The following is a 22,866-nucleotide window of genomic DNA, read 5'->3' as shown; positions in this document are numbered from 1 at the left end:
GTGTGTTGTTCTGCTGCAGTGCGGAACGCGGCGCGGGCTCAGAGGCTGGTGGAGCTAGACGGGGATCTGGTGGCGCTGCTCCGAAGTCGGGTGAAGGAGGGTGGCGGTGGGGTGGGGTCACCCGGGCACACGTGGGGCGAGACGGACGACGTCCGCCAGCGTAAGCTCGACCGCATGGCCGCCGTGCGGCGGCAGGAGGGAGTGGATGGCGAGGTCAAGACCAAGGTCATGGTGAGGTCAACAACCAAAGCTCTGGCTTTTCTAACAGAGAATCCTGCCTACCTCCTTTAAGCTCTGAATCCATATTCCAATCACGTCTTAACTCGCAATTCAAACGTACAACTGAACTGAGGCGAAATCATCATCGGCTCAATTCCGGTGCAGCAAGCTGTGAAATGTCTTGGGAGGCCCTCTGCGATAGAGCGTCGCCTCTCTCTGCCTCTCAGTTCAAAACACTAGTGGCAATATGCCCCTCAGCCCTCTACATACCAGCGCCTGTACAAGATGTACTACAGTAGTTGTTCTTGTACCATCGGGCACGACTTACTCATTTAACCTGAGGGTGCAAAGGCTATAAAAGTGATAATGGTGTCTGCTTGTCTGTTTAGGTCAGTGTACAAACACAGTGCTGCTTGAAAGTGTGTGAACTTTTTGCCATGCTTTTGTTTATTAATGGGAAACTGTTTGAGCTTGTTGTAAGCGGAGCTCAAGCATACACACACAGGAGCTGAATGAATGTGTAGCCTCATGAATGTCACATATCAACAACTGTCAAAGACTACAGCAATTATATGACACCTACAGTGCTGCTTGAAAGTACAGTATGTGAACCCCTTGTGCAATTCTAGATTGTTTTAGTTTTTACCATGAAATCTTTATTTAATCAGAACCAGTCTTTTTTTTATCTGACATAACAGGTTTATATTTACCGATTCTATATGTTGGTTTAGAGGAAATCATGCGTGTAGTAGAAAAAAGAAACTATAAAGAAATTAGTGCAGGTGCAAAAATAAGTGAACCCCAAGTTGCATTGGTTAAATCAAGTAGGTAAGTAGAATCAGGTGGGTAAATAATTGGGTACCAAATGAACCAATCAAAGGAGAGATCTTTAGGATAGAGTTTGGGTGGGACTCTGATGAATAGAGATAAGCATCAGGAAGAGGGTAGTGAGAGCACATCAGTCTGGGGAAGGCTATAAAATCAGTCCACTGTGAGGCAAATTATTTACAAATGGAGAGCATTTAAGATGACAGCAACTCGGATGACGCCCTTCCAAAATATCCCCAAGAGCCACAAGAAAAATAATAAATCCGGTAAAAGCCAACCCAAACATAACATCTAGTGATTTGCAGACCTCCCTTGCTGCATCTCAGGTAACTGTGCATGCTTCAACAATAAGAACACTGAATCGTAATGGCATTCATGGGAGGGTTGCTAGGAAGAAGCTTCTGCTGTCAAAAATGAACCAAATTGCCCATCTTTGCCAGAGATCACCTGGACAAGCTTGAAGGTTTCTGGAAGTCCGTTCTCTGGACAGATGAGTCCAAAATTGACCTTTTTGGTCACAATCAAAACCACTATGTCTGGTGAAAACCCAACACTGCCTACCACCAAATGAACTTTATCCCAACAGTCAAGCATGGTCGTGGGACCTAAATCCAATCAAGATGCTGTGGCAGGACCTGAAGCGGGCAGTTCATGCCAGACACCCCTCAAACCTCACTCAATTGGCTGAGTTCTGTAAGGAGGAGTGGGCAAAAATCCCTCAAAACAGATGTCAGAGACTGATTAATGGCAATACGAGATATTTACTCCAAGTTATCACTGCTAATGGAGGTGCCACAATCTGTTGACTGAAGAGGTTCACATAATTTTGCACACATGAAATGAGTTTTTGTTAAATAAACCACTTTCGTTAAATAAACAATGTAAATATAGCATATTTGTTTGTTTCTGTCCTTTATTTGGAATGTCTTTATTAGAAATTGGGGTTTAGATAAAGATTTTATAAGTTAATTTTAATATTTTATACAAAAATAATGACCATCCCAGTAGGGTTCACAAACTTTCAAGCAGCATATTGTATGTGTGAACACACCACTGCAGCAAAGTTCATTGTTTCAACCTTGGAACAAAGGGCATTTTCTGATCTAAATCTGTAACTGGGTTTTAATGATAATTCTCTCGACATCTTTCTTCAATAGAATTTCTTTTTAGTGCATTGATTTAAACATACTTTCTCATCGTGGAATAACCATGGTGGTGTGGTATTAACCACCGAAAATCATTGTTTGATTTAATAGTTCCTTCATTCATTCTCTCCCTGTGGCTTATATAATGGCTTATACACTCTCCTCTCAGGGTCGGAGAGAGGAGCGTGCCCAGTTGGCCAGGGACCTGCGTCTGATTGAGGCCTACCGAGAGAGGACTAAGATGGAGGGCATCACCAACATGCTGTGCCAGGCCATCACCACCTGCCACACTGTCTACATCACACTGGGCACCGCCGAGTTCTTCGAGTTTGTTCTTAAGAACCCCTTCAACGTGCCGCAGTCCATCACCATTGAGAGTGATGACCCAGAGCTCAGGTAAGTGGGTGCATGTGGAGGGGACGTGTGTGCGTGTGTGTGTGCGTGTGTGTGTGTGTGTGTGTGTGTGTGTGTGTGTATGTATGTATGTGTGTGCGTGTGTGTGTGTGTGTGTGTGTGTGTGTGTGTGTGTGTGTGTGTGTGTATGTATGTGTGTGTGTGTATGTATGTGTGTGTGTGTGTGTGTGTGTGTGTGCGTGTGTGTGTGTGTGTGTGCATGCAAGAGATAGAGAACTTTGTGGCTTAATTGGCTGCAAAACAACTTCTCCAGTCGCCCTTCAGCCTTTCTGATTCCAATTCATATCTCATCTGTATTTCACACATAACCTGGAGACAACAGATAGGCCTCCAAGTTGGGAGTTTGTGATCAATTGCCCTTGAACTAGATGCATAGATAATGCTCCCCCACAAAAAATCCTCCCTGTTGCCCATCATGGCTAAACAGCCAATAACACCTAGAAGCTCTAGTCCTGTTTTCCTGTTTCCCCCCACGGCCCCACGCTATAGTCCCCCATTAGGGATTCTCCTCAGGTCTGCATTGGATTAGCATCCTTCACGTTGATAAACACGGGCTGGAGTGGCGGTGGAGATGAGTCATTACGGCATTAGCGTTGGCACCGGGCTCTCTGGGTCTAATTGGGGATCAGGAAACACCACAGCTGTGCATGGACCTACAGCTTTTCTTCAACGCTTTAAAGGGCGGCTCGCCAGGTTTCGGCAAGACACGGCTCCTCCGACACTTTCACACCAAACCGGCTGGTGTGTCTTCAGGAGCCAAGAGAAACATTTTGAGTACTCAGTTTGAGGTCTTACCCCGGAGATACAGTATCATAATAAAATCACATCAGACAGCTACACCCATAGCTAGCTAGCTAGCTATCTCTCTCCTATTCCTGACCAATATGACCGCCTTTTGTTGCATCTTGCTTCTCTCTCAACAACAGTCGACAGCAGTCAACAATCAGTAAAACAAAATAATATAGTCATCAATAATCCTGCTGTGGTCTATCATCTATCAGAGATGCTCACTAGCATGCATCCCCACAATCTTAGTACTGTATAAGGTGCACAACTACACTCACTGCGCACTATATTAGGAACACTTGCACACCTTCTCATGGTGGAGGTGGTGTAATGGTGTGGGGAATGTTTTCTTGGCACACTTTGGGCCCGTTAATACCAATCAATCATTGCTTGAATGCCACAGGCTATTTGAGTGTTGTTGCTGACCATGTGCATCCCTTCATGGCCACAGTTTACCCATCTTCTAATGGCTACTTCCAGCATGATAATGCACCATGTCACAAAGCAAAAGTCGTCTCAAACTGGTTTCATGAACATGACAATGAGTTCAGTGTTCTTCAGTGGCCTTCCCAGTCACCGGATCTGAATCCAATAGAACACCTTTGGGATGTGGTAGAACGGGAGATTCACAGCTTGGAAGTGCACCTGAAAAACCTGCAGGAATTGCGTGATGCAATCATGTCACCATGGACCAGAATCTCAAAAGAAAGTTTCCAACATCTTGTGAAATCAATGCAACGAAGAATTGAGGCTGTTTTGAGAGCAAAGGGAGGACCTATCCAGTATTAATATAGTGTTCCTAATAAAGGGAGGCCCTACCCAGTATTAATATAGTGTTCCTAATAAAGGGAGGCCCTACCCAGTATTAGTATAGTGTTCCTAATAAAGTGTACACTGAGTGTATACTGTTAGTGCTTACGTGTTCATACATTTTTCAGCATTTATTTCACAGGGAGGTTTCTCCAGGTGTAAGAGAAAGCTGGTGTAAGAGTTACCCTTCTCCACAAACAAACCCAAGCGAGAATTGCGGACCTTCACCTGGCTTCAGAGTTGAGGTTTGAGGGGAGGACTGAGGAAGGCATGTGAAGAAGCAGGCTTTCATGTTTTTGGTGCAATAGAAAGCCTTGGATCCTATTGACAGAGGAGAACATGTACTCTACCTGTTGCCATCCATTTAACATGGCTATGCCACGGTAAGGCACCCCGTCCCCGGGGATCACTGATCACTGCAGGCAAGAAGAGGGGAAGCTGAGATAGGCCTCTTAGTTCCCTAGGCTTTTCCAGCAAGAAGGATTTCTCTTTCCTCTCTCTCACACTCTCACTCTCACTCTCACTCTCACTCTCACTCTCACTCTCTCTTTCTCTTTCTCTCTCACTCTCACTCTCTCTTTCTCTTTCTCTCTCACTCTCACTCTCTCTTTCTCTTTCTCTTTCTCTCTCACTCTCACTCTCACTCTCTCTTTCTCTTTCTCTCTCACTCTCTCTTTCTCTTTCTCTCTCTTTCTCTTTCTCTCTCACTCTCTCTTTCTCTTTCTCTCTCACTCTCACTCTCACTCTCTCTTTCTCTCTCACTCTCTCTTTCTCTCTCCGCTCCTTATACCATTTCATTTTCAATGCTTCAACACAGTGTATGTTCTGCAGTAGGGGAGGAGTTTTGTTCTCTAATTAACTACGTACACAATAGTTTGTTACGGCCAGACTGGAGAGAGATAGTTGTTGTTTAGCCTGAGCCTTCATTTAGCAGGAGTTTTTTTTTTTTTTCCTTTTTTTTTTTTTTTTAAAGCAGGAATTCTTCATCGTCTATTGAGAAAAGTCACTTCTCCATGCCTCGAGGTCAAGGCTTTGAAGTTAAAAGCGGCCCTTCCTTTATGTATTTGTGCGTGAAATTGTTGCACTCAAAGAAAGAAAGGGCAAAAAAGTATGCCAGTATGTGCTATCTTTTTGTTACACTCTACCTGGAAATCCATTTGGTGGGTGGGTTTGAGGGTTTACAATGGCTTGCCTGCTTTTTATGAATCCGTCAGCTGTAATTAAATGCAAAGCAGCGTGTACTTTTACGGACCAGCATGGCCCTCTGTGGCTCAGTTGGTAGAGCATGGAGCTAACAACACTTAGGCTGTGGGTTCGATTCCCGCTGGGACCATATATACTGGAAAATGTACAGTATGCACTCACTGCAATGTAAGTCGCTTTGAATAAAAGCGTCAGCTAAATGGCATATATATATATATATATATATATTTGAATGCGTGCCAGCAAGCTCTCCTCTCCCCTGATCTTTCTCTCTTCGCTCAGCGTCATTATCGACTGCGACGAGTGGAGGTATTTTAAGGAGCTGACCAGAACCTTGACGCCGCTGGAGGAGAACATGTTCAACCTCAAAGAGGGCACTCTGACCCCGCAGGTGTACCTCCGGCCCAAGGAGAGCATCCACGTCCCCCTCAAATACCAGACCTTCATCTCCGACCACGCTGCTGTCTCCCTTCAGGTACACGTGAACCCTGACCAACGGGCATTCAGTCAGTAGTTCTGTGTGTTAGACCTACCGGATATCAATCCACAGTCAGACCCTGCCTTTGCATTTCAATGCAGATATGATACAGTAGGGTTAAGTATGATTCCGGTGGTTATGCCCCTGAGCATTGCAGCAGGTTAATGGTGCAACGTGTTGTATTCGGTTATCTGTTATTTCTCACGGGCCTCGGGTTTCTCTTTTCATTCCAGTTGTGTCTAGGTTCTTGGCCTACACTGCTGTTGTATCTTTTACAGTTTGTATCCAGATGTGTCGACTGATGAGAAAATGTATGTTGTCATATTTGATAGATAAAATGTAATTCTTATCTTTATCTTGCAGGGACCCAGTTTTGCACCCAGTGGAGGAAGTGCTCAGGTGGCCAAAAAGCATGCGTCCAACACTGTGCTGGCCAAGTCAATCAAGGTATGGACGGTGTTTTTGTCTCAACATACACTCACTGAACACTTTATTAGGAACACCTGTACACCTTCTCATGGTGGAGGTGGTGTAATGGTATTGTGCAGGAAAATCTGCAGGAATTGTGTGATGCAATCATGTCATCGTGGACCAGAATCTCAAAGATATGTTTCCAATATCTTGTGGAATCAATGCCACGAAGAATTGAGGCTGTTTTGAGAGCAAAGGGAGGCCCTACCCAGTATTAGTATAGTGTTCCTAATAAAGTGTTAAGTGAGTGTATATGCAGGAAGCCACAGACTAGCAACACATTCACCATATTATCTGTGATATAGCTAAGGAATCCTATTTTGTCTGTCTGGAGACTGGAATAATGTCAGCTGTGAATTTGTATGCATTAACAGATGCTCACCTCCCATGATAATAAACCTCCCACAAATGTCTTGTCAATTTTGAGTTGAGTGTTGACTTCACCACAACCACCATATTGTATCATGGAAGGATAGGGATGCAGAAGCAGAATGATAACTTTATTGAAACAAAATTACATCAACAGTACACATTTATGTCGAGGTACCTACCCTTAATGCAACATAACCAACTTGAACTCCCCAAAGTTAAAGCTTTCTGCAATGTTGTTCCTCGAGTAGAGTAAAGTCTGGACCTCTCTGTTGCATATTGCGTATGATGTAACACTTGCCAATATGCCTGGAGGGGTTCCTGGTGCGCCCATCTCTGCAGTACTACTGCTCTGAGCTGGATTTCTGTCAGAGGTCAGTCCGGATCAAATCTGTGTCCCACTGAAACTGACAACCCCAACAGCTGTCTGGGTGCCAACACTGGCACTGCTGTCAGTTTCATCATCAAAGCGAGACAAAACCCGGTCTCGCAGGTCACGGGTGGTCTCGCAACGTGCCTCGTCGTGGATTTCAGGCTTTGGTTTTTTGAGTTTGTCAGTTTGCTTGATGTTAGTTTTCAGAGTCTGTCGTGACGATATTCTGTGATGGTGGGTTAGCATCATGTTAGCATAGGCTAGTGTTTCTATGGGTTTGCATACACTAGTTTTAATCAATACAGGTCCTCGAGGGCATGCTTCCTACAGACTGTTTAGTGTAGGTCTATAGGTTGTGTTTGTTGCGTATAGCTGTTTGTAGGCAGGTTAGTGTGTTTATCCTCCCTTGGATGCTATTCCTTTGTACCGTCCACGGTCTTAATCAAGAACCCCCTTAATGAATCCCCCCTCCATTGTATCATTATTTTTGACTGAATTTACATTTACATTTATGGCATTTAGCAGACGCCTTTATCCAAAGTGACTTACAACAAATACATTTGTTTAAGTAAGTGAATCATCTGTCCATCAGTCATCATAAGAAAAAAGTAATCTATGGCAGGACCAGGGACTATTGGCAGTCACAATGCTAGAATGCTGACTGCCTAAAACGTCTAATTTTGCTGTTAACGTACCAATCTTTAAAGCGTTTCGTTACTGATCATTGGACTCCCTTCATTCAACCTGCAGGTCACGTTCAAGCCAGAGGACGGAAAGCCCTTGGCCATATGCCAGGTGGATGTTGAGCCTACGCCGCACGTCATCGACCAGACATTCCGCATCCACCACCCTGAGCTCTCTTTCCTGAAGAAGGCCATCCGCCTGGGCCCCTGGGAGAGCCCAGCAGGTGTGAACAATTAGCCCCATTAGCCCCCGCACTCGTCTCTCTGCTGTTCGCAGGCATACACACAGGCACATGCACACACACACACCATCAGGTGTTGCCCTAATTGCTCTGTTTGTCTGTGTTCTCTCTCTCTCTCTCTCTCTCTCTCTCTCTCTCTCTCTCTCTCTATCTATCTATCTATCTATCTCTGCCTCTCTCTCTCTCCCTGACTATTTGGTGTGGCGGGCGGGATCGGGCACCAGTTGGAGACCCAGATGCTTGGACTCAGATCTCTGTGCGCTGCAGTGACCCCAATGTCATCTGTGAAACAAAGATGTTGGTGAGAGAACAGAATGTGCTCCATATTAAAAAGCTGAAATTAGATAAGTTAATTACAGAAGTGATTAGCTAAATAAAATAAATAAAAATAACAATAGATAAAAGTGCCCACAGCTTCGCGATTTCTATGTGTCAAAGAGAGGCGAACTGCCAGGTCTTTTTGGTTCTTTTTAGGCGTTAGTAATTTAATGATTGAAGTAAAATTACCTTGGGTGTCAGTCACTTATAGTACAAAAGGACAGACAATTATTTTCATATATACCACAAAAGAATGAGTGAGGAATTACCCTTACATGTACAGAACTGTGAAGCTCATTTTTGCCTCACTGCAATTTCTCATTTGCAGGCACCAGGGGAGCCTCAAGATGTGTATATAAAAGTACCAGGAAGCCCCAGCCCGCAAATCAGAAAGTTCTTTGTTATGGTGTTCGGGTATGTAACACACACACACACACACACACACACACACATACACACACACACACACACACACACACACTTCCACACATGTGCAGCCCACAATGGAGAAACGACGATGCCCGATCTGCGTTTTTTACTGATTAGATCGTTCACACAGGCTTAATCTCATTGATTTAATCAGGATGTTGGATTTGCTGGCTGATTGCTTCATGTGGCAGAATCCATTTATTCCTCCTACCTAGACTGGCAGACCTCTCCCAGTCCATAATCCAAGGCTGAGGGTAAAAGAGGCGATCTCACAACCTCATAGTTCTTGCTTATTTTTCCTGTTAAAGTGAACTGTAACTATAACCAATGAGAACAATTTCAGAGATGAGGCGCTCCAATGACTGAAACACTATGTCATAATCACCATGCCCCTCCCTCATGACTCTGGGGCTGTTAATTGTTTTCCTTGATGTCTCCATAGCGATAAGTGGCTGGCAGCCCCCGCCCAGACGTGGCTGGTGTACGTCCACTTCATACAGCGGGTGGATATCAACTGCGTGACTGGTCAGCGGACCTGTCAATCACTGGTGCTGAGGGGCACGCAGGCTGTCCGAAAGGTCAAATGTCACACATCTCACCCACAGGAGCTGGAGGTACTGTTTATCTAGGCGGCTTGTAGAGTAGGAAATATTCACTGTAGGCTGGATGTTCGGGAGTAGTTCCACTACATGTAGCTCAACTGTTAGTTTCACTACATTTTGCAATAGTTTGGTGGTAGTTAAACTAAATTCAAATCTTTGTAGTGTTTTCAGTACTTTTTTGTCATTTAGCAGTGTAGTGAGCTATTTCTGCTGCTTTTTGAAGGTAATCCATTATGTATTTTGGAACGTGAGAGTTTCATACAGGGAACAAAGCCTGTTATTGAGCAGATTGGCTTCCCTGAGTATGTTGAATGGAAAAACTTGCAATGATTAATACATCTTTGCCCTCACTCTTAGGTGGACCCTGTGGGAGTGTTTGTCCTTCCTCCAGGGGCGGTGCAGGAGCTGCAGCTGGGGGTGCGTCCATGGCGCTCGGGCAACAGGTTCCTCTACCTGAGCGTGGTGGACGTGGAGCATCACACGCTGGTCGCCTCCTGGCTCCTCTGCCTCAACATCCACCTGCCTATCCTCTCCAAGGTACAACCTCAAGCCTCTCTCTCTGACTGGCACGCTCTCACTATTTCTCTCTCTCTCTGACTCTCTCTTTTTCTCTTACTCTCTCTCTCTCTCTCTCTCTCTCTGTCCCTCTCTCACACACACACATACACTTAAACACACACACACACACTTAAATGCACACACACACGCACACTTAAACGCACACACACACACACTTAAACGCACACACACACACACACACACACTTAAACACACACACACACACACACTCCTTTACCCACTCACTCACACCGAACTCATACCCTGACCCTAATCCTAAACACCTCTCAAACATACTTATCCTCTCTTGCACAAAGGCTGATACATACATTCAATCACTTACTCACTCTTGCACGTGTAAACACTTACACACACACACACACACACACACACACACACACACACACACACACACACACACACATACACACACACACACAAACACTAATGTGTCCAATTTGTCTGAATGGGGGAACAGCTCCATAAAGAACACCTGCAGTTAAAGGAGGGGGAGAGGGAGAGAGAGAGAGAGAGAGAGAGAGTGAGAATGAGTTTCCTGGCAGCTGGGATGACTGCGTAAAGACATGCTCTTTAAAGTAGACTTCAATTGATTGGCTGTTATAACCCCACTTTACTGTATCTGTGAGAGGGTACTGAACGGTGTGGCGCAGTGCAGTGCCACCAAAGCAGCAGTGAACTGCAGATGCAATGCATCCTCCCAATCTCACTTTCCCCTGTTAATGGGATTCTACAAACAAGAAATTCCTCCAAAACACATTCGTTTTTTTTGTTGTTATTGTCCTTTATTATGATCATCGACTAAATTATTAATGAACAGACCCTTTTGTTGGGTCTCGTTAGATGCACATTATGCACATATTTAATGTGATTTCACTCACAAATAGCTTTATTCTATTTCTCCATATTGCCAATCCGGGCCCTCTCTCTGAGCACTGATGTAATCTCCGATGGGATTTTAATTCCAATCTGATATTGTGTCTCATTTCCTCTCTCTCAAGGACTAGTAATGACTAGCGTCTTAAAAGATCAGTCATCAACATGTTCCGCTTCATTTTATTGAATTGTGTGGCTTTATTATCATTTACATGCTTGTTTGTTGCATCCTCACTACCTTGTTCCACATGGTTTACAATGCAGCCTACTTTATTCAAGTTTGAGTTCAAGTCTACAGAGGGCTCCTCTACTTCTTCTGTTTCCCAGTCTAGGACCAGATTGCCCATAGACATTGCATCAAAGGTCAGTTGCTATGTTGTTTTTTGTCCCCGGGTTAGGATACGGTAGGATAAGGTTAGGATATGGCTAGGATAAGGTTAGGATACGGTAGGATAAGGTTAGGATATGGCTAGGGTAAGGTTAGGATACGGTAGGATAAGGTTAGGATATGGTTAGGGTAAGCTCATCCTAGATCTGTTCCCTGGTGGTGACTTCTACCTGCAGTGTTCTGATTTTCCCCTCCTCCCAGGCCTTTGAAGTGTGGGCCCCAGTTGGAGAGGGCAGGGGCAGCACCAGGAAGATCACCTACACTAACCCCTACCCCACCAGCCGAGTCCTCCTGCTGCGCTCCGACCACCCAGACCTGCTCCAGTTTAAAGAGGACAGCTTCCAGGTGAGAGGGTTATCACTAGGGTTGCAGAATTCCCATACATTTCAGAAACATTCCCAAACCAAACCACATTCCCAAACCATGTAACTTACCGGTAATTTCGGGAAACTATGGGAACTTAAGAAATTATCTAGAATAGTTCTTAAAATAGTGCTCTGCAAATGTAAAATGCATTATTTAGTTTTTCTGTGTGCCCATCTTGTCTGTGAGTTACATTACTGTAACATTTTGTTATGGAGAAATATGCAGTTTAAATCAGATTGGTCGCTAACGGAACCGAATATACAGATATGGGGGTTTAGAGATCATCTGTTTAGAAACATGGTGAGTACATCCTAGGTTTCCCCTCTCAAGATCGTGTTTCAACAACAACAGAGAAGTGTTTTAGACCTTATTTACAGCATTTTGTGTGTTTAAATAGTAATGTTGCTGGCTTTAAAATGACGTATAGTAATAACTATGGATTTGGAGTCAGCAGTGTAGTAGCAGGTGGACAAATAACAATCTAGACTTCATTATAAGCTCTTGATATTGTTCATTAATTGAAGTATGAAGTGAAAAATATCAAGTGATAAGCCTTAGGGTAAATTAGGGGAAAATGTATTGGTGTTGCATGTAATAGTATATGGCTAAAATCAACCAAACTTAATTCTAAAACCAAATCATCTTGTCTCTTGACATGGCATATATTTAGGAAGCAGTTTGTGATTTATTTTGAAAAGATCCCATCAATGTTCTTCTTTTACAGTGCCTTGAAAAGTATTCACCCTCATGCACAATGTTTACACTCCCCCCCCCCCCTCCCTGAATTTGAAATACATGAAATAAGGATTTTCTCCCACTGATCTACAGACTTCTGTAAACTTTCAAGGCAAAACAAAAAATATTAAAAGATTTATGAATCGATTAAAAATTAACACTTAGAGAACCTATTTGTATTCATTCTGAAATCGGGTGAACTACAGTATTATTATTGCACTCAGTACTCAGTTCAACTTCTTCCGTAACTTGTTGAGGAACTTTTTGCATTGCAAACTAGTTTAGGAGTGCCAAAGCAAAGGGGCTGTTTATTCATGCAATCGGATTTTCACAGTTTTTATTTCAATATAATCTCACAAATGTCTTGTTGCCCATCTTCTTCAAATGTTTATCCATCGTCATGAGAAGTACTTGTAGTTCTACAGCATGACATGGGCTGGGACTTTTTCCCAAGCAGCTGACCTAAAAGAAAAACTCTACACCCCAGTTATAAGGTGTTACTTGGGCCCAAAGATTTCCCTGGCCAGGTCCTACCTATCAGATAATCATATATTACACCGCCCTCCACCTCCCTCCTCTTGGCTCGATGACAAACAAATAGATATTTGCCTTGTTCATTAATATGGCATAAAAAGGAAATAAAATGAAGCCATTGTGAATGTTGATTTATTTATATGTTCAATTATTACCCTCAGTGTCTCTAATAGGAGATTCATTGGCTCATACGCAGGTCATAAACACCAGACATAAACAAGTCATCAACATCATTGGCTTTCATTCGCTGTCATTTGCAGAGGTCTGATAGAACAGCAAGCGAAGCAAATAAAGGTGAGATGATTTAAACGGAAGAGAAAATGAACCTTGCAAAAATATTAATGTTTACTTCTCCACTTTCATACAGAAGATACTTAACCAAATAGAGAGAGGGAGAAAGAAAGTAACCAGCTCTCCGTTTAGCGCTGCAGGGGCCGTTCTCCCTGAAGGATTTATTGTGCCTATATCTTTAAAAATGTGAATAGGGTCGCTTTTTTCCCCCTCGAAATAACCACCATGCCATAATAAAAAAGAAAAGGGAAGGAGGGATCAATACTGCTTTGCTTTTCAGAAGATTACAGGATAAATCCTGGACATTGACCTGTACATCTCAGCTGGTCATTAAAGAGAATTCAGCCACTGAATAAATAATAAAAACAAAGAAAATGGAGTGTCAAGAGCATGGCAAAAAAATGCTACTCACTCTTTGTGAAAAACAATTCCTTTATTTTACATAATGATTCTCTCATTGTAGTCCACTTTCATTTAATTAGTTAATTAGTGGCAAACCACAATGTTGATTTGAGGATTTATACAAATCCATTGTTGTCATATTGTCACAAACCACCACAAGGACGTGTTGTATGGTAATCACAGTCAGCCAAGAGTTGGGTACATAACAAGGCAACCATTACAACTGCAATACCGTAGTATAGCTAAAGGCAACATTAGAAAATACTGCGGCACTTAGCCATGTTTACACTGCCACATTTTTTCAAATGCCATTACAGAATATTAACAACATGAGAGAGATGGTATACAGTGCAGTTGTTACAGTATATGTGTGGGTTTAACCATTCTTTCTCTTTCTTTACACTAAAATAATAAACATTTTGTTTTTATACTTTGAGCGAGAGTTGCTCCTGGTTCCCTTCATGTTCCTGTGGTGTTTGGCTGTACCTCCTCTCAACGTTGGTTGATGCGCTGCCTTGCCTGTCTCTCTGATTGAATCAGCCTTTCCTCCTCAGGTCGGGGGAGGGGAGAGCTACAGCATTGGGCTGCGCTTCGCCCCCAGCCAGAGTCCTGGGACAGAGGAGATCCTCATCTACATCAACAACCAAGAGGAGAAGACAGAGGAAACCTTCTGTGTGAAGGTCAAGTACTCATGAACCGCAGCTGAACTCCCTAACACTCAGTGGCTTAGTGTGACTGTTACTGGAGTTAGCTAGCTAACTTCAATATGTACTACAGATGAATTGCTATACTGTATATAACTCCAAGGCTTAGTATGTGTCAAACATACAGTTCAACTGAGCAACTATAATAACCAAATTATGCAGTATACAGTACATAAAATTACCATAAATTAACAACTAAGTCTAATGTTCAGTTCAAAAGAGGGACTGTATAACAAACATTTAGTGAGCCTCCTGTATTAACAACTCTTTAACTGCAATGTTAAATAAGGCTACAAACTTCTACCATTTCACACAAAGACATTTGAAAGACATGCTTTTCTAAGTTTGTGTATAAGTTTAAGGGTTTTAGAGCTAGTGTATTCCAGAGTAATTTTGTTCTCTGAGCCATGTGTTTTTCAATTATGGATGTTAGGAGGGGGGCTACATGTATGAGAAATAACAACTGCAAAGTAGGCAGGAAAAGTCATGCTGTTTTGTTTGCATAGCGTTCCACCTAAATAGGTCATGTTTCAAAGAATCAAACGCAAATACGGTAGAGGATGCCAAAAGAGAAGACCCTGAAGAGGCGGTTGTTATCTCCTAACCCGCCCGCACACACAACAGCCAGAGGTATAGACATTAAATCTGAGGGGTTGATACATAATATTCAGGTTTAGTCATGTCTGTTTTTATTATTTGGAGGGGTACTATTTATCCCATTGAAAACTCAGAGACATCCAACAGGTGTGTGTGTCATCCATGGTACCCCTACTAGATCATAACAATAAAGTTTAATCCATGACAATTACCCGGGTCAACACACTGTTTGCATATATTGTACTCATGTTTACGATTCACTGTATATTTGAGTGTAATTGTTTAACGGTGGAGATTTAATGCCAGTCAAGCGGGGGTCCGATTTGCCACAGCCCACACTGTCTGCGAGGCTGCCATAATTAGACGTGCCTTAATGAGGTATGAGTTTCGACGAGGCCCGTGTCTCTTCAGATAGTCCTCATTAACCACAGCACCCTTTAAAACCTCCTCGCCTTTTTTCTCTTCCACTTCCACAAGCCTTCCCTATCAGAGAGCCGAAGCCCTGCACATTCTGTCAACAACCCCTCCTCTCCCCCCCCCCCCCCTTCCCCCGCTCCGTCTTATGTAACGCTGCGTTACACAATCACTCCCTTCTTCATTAGAATGCAGGCTGCAAAAAGGCTCTGCACGTACTGAGAGGAAGGAGAAAAGACTAATGAATTGAAGGTACGAAGCTTAGTTTACATACAGTAATTTATTTTAAAGTATTACGTTTTTGCTCAGGGACTTCAAATATTTTGGGGGCAAGCAAGCATTTGTTGTCTTTTTTGGTCCCTTTAACTGAGGTGTTAATACTCCTCACATAGACACAAAAGAAATATTCATTAAGGCTCAGCGTGCCTCCTTTGACCCTCTATAATAATTTTCACAATTGCCACACTGTAACAATATTGTAATCTTACTTTCCATTTTAAATGAAATCATGAACTAAATAATAGAATAATGTTACCCTCTGTAAGGGTACTGTTCTGTTGAAGGTCTTATTAGCTGTTTGCTGGTTCCTTTTGAGAGAGCCCTGACACCTGAAGGCAGTGTCACAGTCAGCTTACACTGTCTCCTTCGTTTGTAAGTGGGGATAGAGTGCTCATGTCTTGGATACTCTAGAGAGTCCGAATGTGCTGTTCGGGGAGTGGAATGTGTATCCCTTGAACTCGATGTGTACGAACTCAGCATCATCTCAGGATCTCCTTAGCAGCTGTTGCTGTAAGGATATTGTCCAGACACAAACAGCACCGTGTTCATGAGAACACCAAAGAGAACAGAATATCAAAGAGGATATAGAATATCAAAATCTCTCTCCAAGTCTCAGGTATTGTACACTACTGGGCTAGCAGAGAGTGGCGGGTGAAGTGGAAGTGTGTGTGTGTGTGTGTGCGTATGTGTGTGTGTGTGTGTGTGTGTGCGTGCGTGTCTTTATGTATGTGTGTGTCTTTGTGTGTGTGTGTGTGCGTGTGCGCGCGCGCGCGCGCGCTTGTGTGTATTAGAAAGTGTGAAAGAGAGGATGTACTGAATGTATATGAAATAGCGTGAATGGGACAGAAGAGCAACAAAGAATGGTGAAAGAAGAGAGCCGGTGCAGTGTGAAGGCAGCGGTAGCCGTCTCGTTTTATCACGGAGGGCTGGCAGATTACACTGGCAGCAGGGCAAAGGGGGCTCTTGACAAACATCTGAAATGCAATTACCTCAGAGGGAATAATTGCATTACCTGTTTCCTAACAGGGACTAACCTTAGCCATGACCAAACACAAAGGTGTGTGTTCAGCCGAAGGAGCACTGCTTGTTTCCTCTCACAAAACATACTCAGCAGATCGTTCACAGTAGATGGCAGCCTTACACATAGAAATACCTCTCTTCCTCTGTTTCTGTCTCCCCCCCCCAACACACACACACACACACACACACACACACACACTCTCTCTCTCGCTCCTGAATGATGTTTCAGGTTTAACCTCCAAAGGAATGAGGAACATTTAATATCCAGTGCTTCTATAGAGATTTAATGTATATGTAACTCCAATTGTGCCCCATTTTGGAACATGATTTTGTATTTTTGTATTTTATTCATATTTATACTTGAAATACATAATAAAACTGCTGTTGGTGCAAACTCTAGACTGGTGATGTCATGGCTTGTATTTAGTTTCATGTTAAGTATAATGTCTGTAATTGGCTTTCCTCTGTAGTGTCGCAAGGATGACTGTCTTGAACTTACACAGAAATTGTTTGTGTTTGTATCTTTAAAGTTTTCCGTTGTTGCTCTTTCTAACGCGAAAACTACACCAACACCGAAACTAGAGCGGACCGTCATAGCTCCCTTAACAGTTTTCTGCACCAAGAGCGAGACGAAATGCGCTGCCACAAACGTTGATCTGATGACAAAATAGGCGATATTTCATAAAGGGAAGCTATCTGTGAAGAATTTCGGCTACACTTCATAACAGTAGGCTGTATTGCTGAAAACACAACTAATCTGCGATTTAAATTATGTAAAGTAGCCTATAGCTGCATGACATCAAGAATTGCGTCAAGCCTAAAATGCAATAGCGAACCTTTCAATGTGTGCAGGGTGATTTTAGCGATTCCCCTACTTAGTTTTAGCATGATTGAGATTATTTTTGATATGTTGTGTTTATTTCTCTGCATCTACGTTTCTACAACGCTCTCGCTGCCGGGGAAAATTAGACTCGAAGCGTAAAACTACGCTGCTTCAATGGAGCGTCGCTTCGCAGACGTGCTGCTTTCGCATGCTGTCTAGCATGTCTCGTAGATCAAGTGAGTTGTTAAACTTAATAGCAATGGTATAGTTTGGACGTTACAGTGCAGCACCCTATTGTGACTTTCGCAAGAACAGTACAGATATTTCATCTGTAGAGTCTGAATTTAACAACCCATAGAAAAACACATAACCATTAAAGGAAAAGCTTTAAATGATGTTCTTGTCCTTGTCCTTGTGAAAGCTCTTTGTCAAAGGAAACAGGTCATGTGGATTTGTCCATCAGCACTGTACTGTACTATACCTATTATATTAGGTTTCTGATCGAATTTCCAACCTTCATCAAAGTAAACATTTGTTGATGTGCACACTCCGGTAGCTACACCGTACGGCTTGGCATGAAACGCCAAGTTCCAAAACAAACAGGGCACATTACAAGCTTTGATCCTTCCGCCCGCAAACTAGATCTACTCTAAGCTGTCTAGGCATCGAATTTAGTAAACACCCCAACATACTCGATTAAACTAACTTCGAGCTGTTATCGTCCTTGCAAGTGGGATCAATTGTTACCAGGGCAGTGGTTTATACTTGGGCCGTTATCGTAACTGCTAACATGGGGAAGTTACCGCAATGTAGCTGGTAACATGCTAGCGACCTTGCAAGAGGCCGCAAAGGTTTTTCAATATATGAAATAAAGCTATTTTACTTACAACAACATACATTTAGCATTCAGAAATGACAACAAATCAACTGTCTCTGCTGTGTCATCCAGACATACAATGGCATCTATAAACACAGCCTTAACATCAGCAATAGAAAATAACCATTACATTTATCGACTGACATTTCTACAATGAGTGAGGGGAAACAGAATCTCACTGGATATGAGTTCTAACTTGCTGTATTGCAGTGTCACCTGAACTCCCTGTTGCCAATTTTGATAGAAGGAGCTAGGTCCCCTGAATGACAACTACAGACACACCCTCAGATTATAACAGTCATAACAACCACAAATAAAGTCACAACATCCAGACCAATCAGAGCTTATCTCAGAGTATCCATTGTGTCCATTAAATTCACAATTCTTCTTCAGGGAATATGTATGTGACACACAAGGAAAGTTGGCTATAAAAGTAAAGAAGTTCATCGGACTTGAAGGGCATGTTATGCCACTGCTGTATGAAAGCTGCATGTCTCTTGATTCTGCACATGAAGATTGAGGATGATTAGGTTGCATAGACGGGGGACAATGGGCACAAGACATTATTAACAGTAATGGAAAATGAGTATGCACAAAAGCAGCACCAATTCATTTATTCAGCCTTTTCGAATCCTACTGAATTGGAAAGGCCACCTAAATTGAATAACACGCTGTACTATAAATTGTATCAGGTGATTGTATTTTGATTGGCAAACCTTTTAAAATGAAAGGAAAAAACATAGAATATACCTCAGTAAAGAATGAGGTTGCATGTTATCAACTTGAAAGAAATGGAATGTAGCAGTTAAGGTGAAATTATTCAATCTCTTGTAGATATCAAATGTTCAAACAGTGGAAGGAATTTAAACTATTTAAGTGTTTCCCGTTATGAATTTTAAATGGGAAATCATGTCCCATTTCCTGGATTTAATCAAGGAGCTTTGAAAACAGGGCACCGGAGATCTGGTTTAATGTACTAGCAGTTCGAAGGGAGTGACAGGAAATTAAATATGAAGTCCTGATTGGGCGTCACCATACAGTTCCTTGTGTCAGCAGAATGTTCCGGTATAATTAGAAAAAGCAGCACAAGGGCTCCTTATGGACAAGGTGAAGGGGGGGCTTTAATGTTTCTCCAGCATTCATTTACCCTCCCTGGTCGCAGGGCTGTTGAGGATTTCCCCCTTGACCCCTGAACAGATGCTATAGGACCCAGATTCAGGGGAACATCAGTCACATCATCGACTGAACTACAAAGTCACAGCCAGCATGTTCATGCATATTGGGGGGTTTTCCGTTCACTTCAAATTTAGTCTGATCGTAAAGGAGCATTGATCAGAGAGACAAGCTTACTAGCAAACGTCTGTCTTTTTGCTAAGCAGAGGCTTCTAACTGGGAGAGTCAACTTAAAAGCATTGGGCCCTTCTGTTAACCTATCACACTGCTAAACGTTAATTAAAAAAACAGTACAGTCAAATATCCTCACCTGTACTCTTTATAAATATTATAAATATTCACAAATGAGGGAGCCCTCCTATGCCTCTCAAAGATAACATAGCCCTCTGACCTCTCCTCGTCTCGATCAGGGGAGGGGTCAGAGACCAGGTAATCTGTTAGTCATGCCGGGTAGTTGGAGCCATTTCCCTGGGTTATCCAAAGCCGCTGCTTTACATCATTTTCCCATTTTCTGATGGCATTGAAGAGTCGTTAAAACAAAAAATGTGGCCAGGGCCTTTCACAACTCGCTGCCCCAACAGGGTGATAGGACACACATCTTCACATTCAGTACAATGACCAGTGAACAATTATTTCTGTCTGCCACCTCATCAATTAGTTATTTTCTAATGCAAGAGGAAAGGAATGGTTGAATTTCTTGCATTGTAGGCTGCTGTAGTTTGGTCTTGTGCATCACATCCCCCCAGAGTGTCCATGCCCTCAGCTTAGAAAGATAGTTGCTCTGCTCCTGGCAAGAGGTCCAAGCATCACCAAACACAGAGGCCAAATCCACAGCCCCTGGTGCCCCTCCAGAACTGTGAGTCAATGGAGGCCTCTCTCCCCTGAGGCCCACTGATGATCAGATGTACGTCGACATGCACACAGTTTGGAGTATACAGCACGTTGCCTCTATTCAAGAAAAAGAGGCTGGTTTTACGAAAGGTGAATTCTGAGAGGATCCACAGACTGCATAAGAATTATAATATACAGTCGCCTACATACGTTACACACACTCTATACACGCACCTTGCCTTTTGCAGGACACCTACTCAACATGCCCGTACAACATGTGTAACACAGGTTTACATGGCTGTGAAAGATACCCACAGCACACGTGTTATTTCTCTCAGAGGCCCTGTCTATTCTGACTGCTCCCTACAGTAGCTCTGCACCCCCAGAGGAGCAGGGAAAGCTTTTGTTCCTGCACTTTCCATTGCTCTTGAGCTTCAACAATACTTGTATAATCAGTAATAAAACCTAAAGCATATTCTTCTCCCTCGGGGACAGAGGTAATTTTAACGTACGCCCCACTCGGCCATACACAGGGAGAGAGTAATCACATTTGACAGTTTTTTTCTTGGCATGTCTCTGATGTTGTTCTACATGAAAATAATTTGAGAACAATTGGATTTGCTCTACCTCTCACTCCCAGGGCCTTTCCAAACATGAAATTTAACTTTTCTCTGTTTTATATGAGAGTGCCATTTTCTCTCTCCTGCTATTAAGGTAAGTAATAATATATGCAATTTAGCTGATGCTTTTATCCAAAGCAACTTACATTGCAGTGAGTGCATACATGTTTCATACGGTCCCAGTGGGGACTGAACCCACAACCTAAGCATTGTTAGCGCCATGCTCTACCAACTGAGCCACAGAGGACCGTAATACATGATGTACATAACTGACAACAAACAAAGGAGATGCTTTATGCCATTAAAGATATTTGTGTAATTAATCCAGCATATGGTAAAACACCAGCTCCTGAGGTTTGGTTGATTTATTTGACTAAGAATGACAGCATTTTGCAACACTGATTTCACAAAAATCTTAGTTTCTAAAACTGAAATGCCTACAGTAGCACTTCTTATGTTCACTCTTTGGAAAGATGATAAACCTGAAGATGGCAACGCCATTCAATTTATTAGACATGGTCAAAGTAACTTGGTGGTTTCTAACACAAATAACAATTCCATCTGTCTTAAATGAGCTAGCACAAGACCAGAGCCTCCAGTGTTCTCCATCTGACAAAGTGTTTGCAGTTAAATTGAAAAGTTCCCACTTTTAAATGCAGCATTAATCAAATTTCTCCATGAATAATGCACGAGTCGACCTACGTCTTTCAGCATTAACCCTGCCATAAAGAAAAGACTGGGGAGGAACGATGCCTTTCGCATCAATCCAGGAGGATACCAACAGGACGTCTAATCCTACAGTTGACAAACGGATGACTAAACATTATGCGGGCATTACATTGATTTGTCACTGGTGTAGAGCACTTTCTGGCATGTTGTTGTACAATATGGTAAATCTAAAACAGCATTCAGCCCAGTCGAGATGCCAGTGAAGGCACAGCTATGGGCCTCAGTACACTCAGAAAAGAAAATACTCTTTACTGGGTGTTACACTGTTGTAACAGTATTCATACACAGGTAGTAATTTGTTACTTATACCTCAGGCTAAAACGGGTACACTGTTAGTCCACAGTTAGTCATAGTACGATAATTCTTGCTTGTACAACTTATCATTGACATTTATTCAAATGGCATTTCAACATGTTGCTCTCTGATAAGTGGATAATAAGTTTTCCTCTGGCAAGGTAAGATAGTAGGATGTTCAATTTGATTTATTTTAATATTTATCTTATTTTGACTTGAGAGTGTTAATGATGACCTTCAAGCACAACCAACTGCTGTGTTGGTGTTTCCAGTAGTAGTGCCCTTGGGAATTGGCACATTCACCTTCATGCGTAGGATGGCATTAAAGGTAGATTCAGCAAGAATGCTAGGGCAACTTTCTGTCACAGACATCAACAAAAAACGAATTAAAATCTATCAACTCTGCCATTATTAGCTCCTCCCAACTTAAACCTTCCCTAGTGGCATGCCCACATTGGGACAAGCTAATGCCAATCTTGTCAGTCTTTAATTCTGTTTTTTCTTGATGCCTATAAGCAGGAAGTCACCCCAAACGGTGTAGGCTGATGTCATTTTGCTGAATTTACTGTTAAACCGATTTCATCTGGTTGTTTGTCATCTAATTGATTGTGTTGTTTTGTGAAGAAAATTAGGAACAAGTCACTCCAGGCTTTTGTGTTTGTACATGGGGTCCTGGGTGCAAACTAGCCCTGTTTCTCAATTCAACCCACCACGCCTATCATGTCAGATCAAAGTGAAGCCTCCATGTCTTGGGGCTGCTTGCACAGCTTTTATTCAGAGTTATAACAACTCCACTGAAGCACCACTATCTTCTTTCTTTCCTTTTTTAGTCGGGGATTGAGCCCCTGTGGTCTCCCAGTCTGGGGTTGAGCCCCTGTGGTGTTCCGGCAAGTCTGTCCGTGGTTGTGTCACCCTCCCGTTGGCCGATGCCCGGGGGCTAAACACCGAATTGCTCCCCAGCCGAGCA

The 22,866-nt window shown here is 42.8% G+C and overlaps 1 protein-coding gene across 1 annotated transcript in view; it reads left to right on the top strand.

Annotated features, from left to right (window-relative positions):
* The window catches only part of nphp4 (nephronophthisis 4), a gene marked incomplete at its 5' end in the record, with an annotated part of 108,810 nt that extends 93,104 nt beyond the window's left edge, over window positions 1–15,706 (top strand). Inside the window, 11 exons of the mRNA XM_083674740.1 lie at window positions 20–231; window positions 2,362–2,588; window positions 5,688–5,880; window positions 6,247–6,330; window positions 7,847–8,003; window positions 8,246–8,322; window positions 8,668–8,753; window positions 9,211–9,382; window positions 9,728–9,907; window positions 11,412–11,555; window positions 14,093–15,706. Of these exons, the coding sequence (XP_083530866.1) occupies window positions 20–231; window positions 2,362–2,588; window positions 5,688–5,880; window positions 6,247–6,330; window positions 7,847–8,003; window positions 8,246–8,322; window positions 8,668–8,753; window positions 9,211–9,382; window positions 9,728–9,907; window positions 11,412–11,555; window positions 14,093–14,233 (1,673 nt within the window). The 3' untranslated portion in view covers window positions 14,234–15,706. The remainder of the gene's footprint in view (window positions 1–19; window positions 232–2,361; window positions 2,589–5,687; window positions 5,881–6,246; window positions 6,331–7,846; window positions 8,004–8,245; window positions 8,323–8,667; window positions 8,754–9,210; window positions 9,383–9,727; window positions 9,908–11,411; window positions 11,556–14,092) is intronic.
* Between the last annotated feature and the right edge of the window lie 7,160 nt (window positions 15,707–22,866).

The sequence above is a fragment of the Argentina silus genome, assembly GCF_951799395.1.
Source record: "Argentina silus genome assembly, chromosome: 8".
Classification (NCBI taxonomy): Eukaryota; Metazoa; Chordata; class Actinopteri; order Argentiniformes; family Argentinidae; genus Argentina; species Argentina silus.
This window is presented reverse-complemented; position numbering and strand designations above follow the sequence as displayed.